Here is a 6,255-nt window from a genome sequence, read left to right as displayed (position 1 = left end):
GAGGCCTCTCCTACTGTTCATTGGGCATGCTTAAGTTCACTGTATGACTTGGAATATCGATAAGTGGGGACCCCAAACTTGGGTAACGCAATAGCCCCTTCTCCTGCCGCACTTTCTCTCACAGCAACACACACACCCTTTGTTTTTTATTAATCAGACTTCATTCATGTTAATATGACAACTTTCTATCCGTTAACACCACCTCTTATCCGATAGTTTAACATGTCTGATTATGCATCACTCATAACGTGTTAAAATTCTAACAAATTCAAATTTATACATGTACAAGAAGTGATGAGAGAAAGGATATAAGAAAAAGAGAGAGCTTGTAATTTGTATTATATAATTTTATATAACTAAAACAAGAAAAATAGGATTAATGACTAATATATATGGTGGGCCACATTTCAAGATCAATGAAAATATTATTTTTCACCAAAAGCTACTTTGGATATAGCCTAAGGTAGCCTTTAAAGTCGCTCCGCAAGTGCATACAGTCATACCCAAGATTCTCTGCTCTTAGCCGCCTTAAATACTTGAGGCTTTGCCACGGTGACTTATTGACATCGTAGAGCGTCTAGGTGGTGATGAATGTGAGATTGAGATCCTCTTTGGATCTCACACTCTGAAGCTGACGGACGTAGTAGTCTGTACTGTTCAAGAGAGAGAGAAAGGTGTTGGAGAGAGAGACGGAGGCGTGATTCTAAATGTGAGGTGAGCTAATGAAATAAGACTAATGGGAACTGCAAGATTTAAATTAAATAATCAGAATAATGAGGTCTGTCAGTTTAGAGGGTGAGATCCAAAGGTGATCTCAATCCACGAATGTGTTCCATGTAAGCTTTGATGCACATGTCTAATCAGTCTGTCAAAGAGACTGCGATTTGATTCGGCCGAACGAAGGCTGGCTTGTCAATTCTTGATGTTGGGCCTTTAGGATCACTTTTTGGGCGGTTTGTGGTGGCCCAAACATCTGGAGAGCGATGGACATGACCTGGGATAAGAGCTATCTCACTGCCCCAAAATAGAACGATTACGACGTTTTTTTGACGCTTTTCTTCTGTTACGCGTGCTACTTTTTGCAATGCTAAATGAGAGACATATCACATATGAAGTCTTCTTTTCATGTCATTTTTCTCATTAACCTATAGCTTTCGTTGTGTCATCGTCTACAATATTTCCTGTCACGGGAATGATACTCTCCTTCTCTAAGTCTCTCATCAACTTTCACTACGAGAGAACGAGAGGTGCATAGATGGAGGTTTTTCCGTGACAGAGAAGTTTAACCGCACTCTCACATGTCAAAGAGTGCGATTGTCACAGTATGTATGCTGATATTGTACACAGTCGTCCTTGTAAATATATACTATACTATGGAAATCTTATCCCAATAATGTAGGTAAAATGAAAAGATTAGACAATCTTTGGTGTAAAAGCAAAAACCCGACATCAAAATCTTTGTGCCTACTGCTAGTGCTATTCAAATATATACGTACTACTGTCGAACCATGAGCAGCTACTAGTGCTCTAATGAAACCTCCCCCAGCTGCAAGCATCAACATCAGTTAAAAATATGCATGTGCACGGGACAATGTTACTATTACTTAAAGAATCAAAATTCCAAGGGTAGAATCAATTCAAAGGGACAATACCTTAGGGTAGTCGGACAATACACGTGGTCTAGCTACCCTAAGGTATTGTCCGGCTGCACTCACAAAAACAAAGACACGGTATTTTGATGGTCATATCAGATCTCACTATTTTTACTCTCTTTATGAGTGTTGCCCTACCGAAGATTTGCTCTATTCAAAACAAGACCAAGAATAGTAACCCTGAAGCATGCATATAGAAACTTTGAGGGGTAGCCACTTGATTCGGATGTCGAAGGGGACATGATGATTAGTAAAAGCATATGGTAAATATAATAACAAAATTTTATTCTAATAAATAAGGTAGGTGTATGAATCCTAAAACGATACAGCTATCAATTTTACAAAATTTTTTGTTAGCTTCAAATACTTCATATATTTTCTTTAAAGTGTTTCTCAAATCTTTATTTACTTCTTTGCTACAAATTTCTGTCTCATTATCGTTTTTTTTTTAACTAGAACATCGGTGGATTTTGGTGAAAATCCAAATAATAGTTAAGAAAGATGGGTCCGACACTTAAATGATGTATCTATGAAGAGAGAAGGGTACCCTTCAATAATCTTCTGTCACATGGGCAAGGCAAACAATCCCTTTTGTTTTGTGGATCCTAATTCATAGAGAGTAGGCATCATCTGTGCGACTTACTGTACCTTTTCTTCAGAATTCAGACAGTGACGGTGACAGTAGTACTGTACAGACTTGCAATGTTATAATGGGCAAGGACCTGAAATTCGCAAGCAGTAGCTATACATAATTAATTAAGGTTAAAATATCTTTGTTTTTGGGGTGAAGAAGTCAAAATTTTTACAGTGCTGCCATGTGTGTCTGTCTGTCCCTTGAAAAATTTGCAGACTCTGATTACTGACAGTAGATATGAAAGTTGTGAGAAATATTTGATAGAGGCTATAATATAATAATACTTTGGATAATTGAATACTCCTTTACTTAGTGTGGTTAGATTTAAAGAAAATTAATGAAAAATATTTGAAAATTTTAAGTTTTAACAATAAGAATAAAATAAAAGATAAAATAAATAGTATTAGAATTAACTTTTTAATGTAAAATTATAGATTTTTATTAAAATAAATAGTACTAAAAATATTCTGTTAAAGTTATTTAAATTTAATCGGCCAATTTTAAACATCTATTGAATTGGAACTAAAGGCTATAAGCCTATAAGTGGCAGAGTATTGTTAATTTTTTGCAATTGATGCGGCAAAAAAGCTAGGAATAAGAATATACCACACAACCACCGGTGGTCCATTTGTTCACACTTGTAATAGACCTGATACAATGCATGGATAGGGAAAAGGGAAAGGGAGCCCATATGTTGGGTGGGAGACGAGATGTTTCTTTTCTCCCTTTCGCTGTGTTCATTGTTCGATCAACATCAATTAAATCAAGTTTATAGAAAAGAGTTTGTAGTTTAAGTAGTTTAACACCGTTTCATGCATTCAATATTTGGTTTCTGACTTTTTGTTTTTGTTTTTAATGTTGCTTGTATAAAAAAAACTGCAGGCACCAACTATGCCAAGATTAGACTCCCAAATTAACATCGAAAGCACTGTGTTTGTTTACCACATTCGATCTCAACCTACCTCGCGTCGATCCAGTCTTTAACTAGAAGTAGATCAATAATAGTGGATTTGCAAAAGGTGCTTTTCACTTAATATTAAGGTTCTTTCTAATACACCAACATATTTTCCTAAGAAATTTGTCTAGAATTCCATGTTAAGTAATAAACAACACAATAAGCTTAATGATTAGCATGTCTCTTCATCTTCAACACATATACTTAATGCATATATAATCGGGCCAGCAATATTTATAAAATGCTTTCAATATTATATATCACAAGAGAGATATACAGATAGATACACAAGGCTTTCCACAGAGTGTAGGATTCATATTACTAAGACCTGTATATATGGATACCCAGGAGAAACCCTAAAAAACCAGGTCTACTCCTTATAATTATTGACACATACAACATACATGAAGCTACTTTATTTCCTCTCTTTGGCACATTTAACACAATAGACTAGAGCACTGTACTCTACTTAAATTTATATATCTCCTTCTCCTTCTCCTCCTCTCTCATAATTTCTTTCTCCATAAGCATTTCTATTCCATGATGGAGAAAAATACGAACCAGAATTTTGACCTAGAGACCCTCCTCCACGAACCCTACTACTACTAGACCTCTCGGACTGAGATGTTGGCAACAATATTTCATGGTTGTAGCTGCTGGCATACCGGACGAGATCCGCATTTGTCTCGTCCAACTCCTTCTGAAGGCGAATGACTTGCCTTTGGAGGACTGAGATGGCTCCAACACATCCGTAGACAGGATCTTTCATCCGAGCCTCAGCTTCGTAGGCCAAAGAGTTCACGGCATCTTCTCTCTGGTGGGGGTGGACTTCATTGAGAAGCTTACTCACATTACTTGCACCAAATATCTTGTGAACATTGGCAAACTTTTGGGGCTCCTCCGGTGGGAAATAGGGAGCAAATATGCAATCCGGCATGCATTTTCTCCTCAAGAACTTGCACGCAGCACAAGGAGAATTTGTATAACTACTCGTACTCGATGAAGCCATCTGATCCTGCAGTACTGCACCAAACTAGGACTTAAATTCCATTAAAATAAAAGACCACCAATTATGTTTTCTTTGGTACGCATTACTGGACAATGAAGTCACCGAAATTAAATCTTAGTTGCATGAACATTGAGAGATACGAGCGAGAAACTCTTCTAAAAATCTTATCTTAATTCTCTATCTTGACATGAATCTCCTAATTGTGTCTACATCTCGTCTTTTGTGTAGGAAAAACAAAAAAGGTTGAAGTTTTCTTGTTAAACTGAGATCAAAGGTGATCCTGCTGAATTAAATAGCTAGTAATTAAGTAGGAAACCGCTTTATATTCAGTTTGGAGATACTAGCCGACATTTAGCACTTGCCGAATCAAAAACCTAAAACATAGCTGCTATAGCTGCATGATTTTTTTTTTTTTTTTCTGTTCAATTTCAAACTTCTTTACTTTTTTGCCAGACAATCAGCAGTCATTCTTGAATTTGAATGCTACTGCATGTTTTGAATATTGTTACTTAAAAGCTGTTCAAAAACCCTACAAATATTTTAAATTTCGAAAATTCCAAATGAGGGAAACCGATAGAAAAGGCATGAAAATCAAAGTTATACAGAATTGAATTTGTTAAGTACTCCATAGATTCCAGACTTAAGTTAGACTACCATAGTTCCTCCCTTTCTTCTACTCTCTCCCTCTCTCTCTCTCAGAATTCACACAAAATGATCAGATACCTACTTATTATATATATATATATATATATATATAACAAATACAAATTAACAACTCCTTAATTTCTTATGTAAATCAAATGCAGAAACTAGAGATCTATTCAGTTATGTATTTCCAATTTTATTTCTGAATACAAGTGTGCAGTTCATCATCTTCTAATTGTTATCCTATACCAAATCCACAAGCCAGTGTCCTGGATCAAACCCTTCAAACTTAACTATCAGGAGGCATATTTTCACCAGATTAATGATACAACATTCAAATACAGTATTTATAAGAAGAAGAAGATTCTGTTTGTATGTACTTTGATCCTTACCCTTCTCTGATAGATTTTTTGATTATCAGATATCATTAGATGCAAAAGAGTATAATATTGTTATTGATTACCTTTGCTCCCTTGTTTAAAGGCCTCTTAATTTCAAGATCTCTTCTTTGATTGCTGGAGATGTGAAAGTTGAAAGAAGATCTCTAAACCTCGCTAGCTAGTTGCGCGAGAGAGAGAGGGGGAGAGAGAAGGGAGAGTTCACTGCAACCACAGTGACCAAAAAGGTAAGGGCAAGGAACTGATGAGAGAGAAGTGAGAGGAGGCAAAGAGCATTTTCAGTGGGGGGGAGGAATGGAAAGCAAAAAGACGAGTGTTAATAAATCATGGGCTACCAAGGAACAAAAGGATGAGTGTGACTCCGGCTTTATAACATTAACAAGCACTGTTGAACAACAATTGGCATTGCAGACCCTCAAACTTTCCCCAGTCAATAGTTAGTCTGTTCCCATGTCCTATCAAACGCTACAGATTGCTTAATATACCATATTCTCTCGTTTATACTAATTATACTGATCTAAAATTATTATATTAGAGGAAAATTTATGGTATTTTTAAAACAGAATGGTATTGGTATTGTTTTAATAAAATTATTAGTGGACATCATGTAATTACTCAATTCGAGCATTTTATTAAAACATTTAACAGTTATACAATATGATTTTAACATTTAATATCTGAATTGTAAAAAAAGTAAAGTTACACTGTAATCATCAGAGTTTACAAACCAAGGTTATAAAATAATTATAAGGTATAGCTAGTTAACAACACAAATGACATTGTTGCTGTTACATACGGTTGGCATTTACGTTGTGAATGTCCTATTACACTATCAAGGTGGTTGTTATGCGTGAATGTAATTACATTACAAAAATATCATTCAAACTAAAAGATTCCGATACAATTTTATATTTATTTTATACTGTATTGAACATAACTTTTAAAACTATGGAAATTACATA

The 6,255-nt window shown here is 35.4% G+C and overlaps 1 protein-coding gene across 2 annotated transcripts; it reads right to left on the bottom strand.

The window, feature by feature from the left end:
- Nucleotides 1–3,474: 3,474 nt before the first annotated feature.
- Nucleotides 3,475–5,678, bottom strand: LOC103959747 (LOB domain-containing protein 25). Of its 2 annotated transcripts, none has more exons than XM_009372108.3 (2): nt 5,359–5,678; nt 3,475–4,256 (listed from the first exon to the last, which is right to left on the bottom strand). In XM_009372108.3, the coding sequence occupies exon 2, from the start codon at nt 4,248–4,250 to the stop codon at nt 3,717–3,719; it is 534 nt and encodes a 177-aa protein (XP_009370383.1). In that variant the 5' UTR covers nt 4,251–4,256; nt 5,359–5,678; the 3' UTR covers nt 3,475–3,716. The 2 variants fall into 2 exon arrangements, with proteins under 2 accessions (XP_009370383.1, XP_009370382.1); XM_009372107.3 differs by having other exon boundaries at nt 3,475–4,264; nt 5,359–5,668.
- Nucleotides 5,679–6,255: the final 577 nt, after the last annotated feature.

Source organism: the organism of the source record quoted next, unplaced genomic scaffold, assembly GCF_019419815.1.
Source record: "Pyrus x bretschneideri cultivar Hongxiangsu unplaced genomic scaffold, Pyrus_bretschneideri_v1 Contig13, whole genome shotgun sequence".
NCBI lineage: Eukaryota > Viridiplantae > Streptophyta > Magnoliopsida > Rosales > Rosaceae > Pyrus > Pyrus x bretschneideri.
This window is presented reverse-complemented; position numbering and strand designations above follow the sequence as displayed.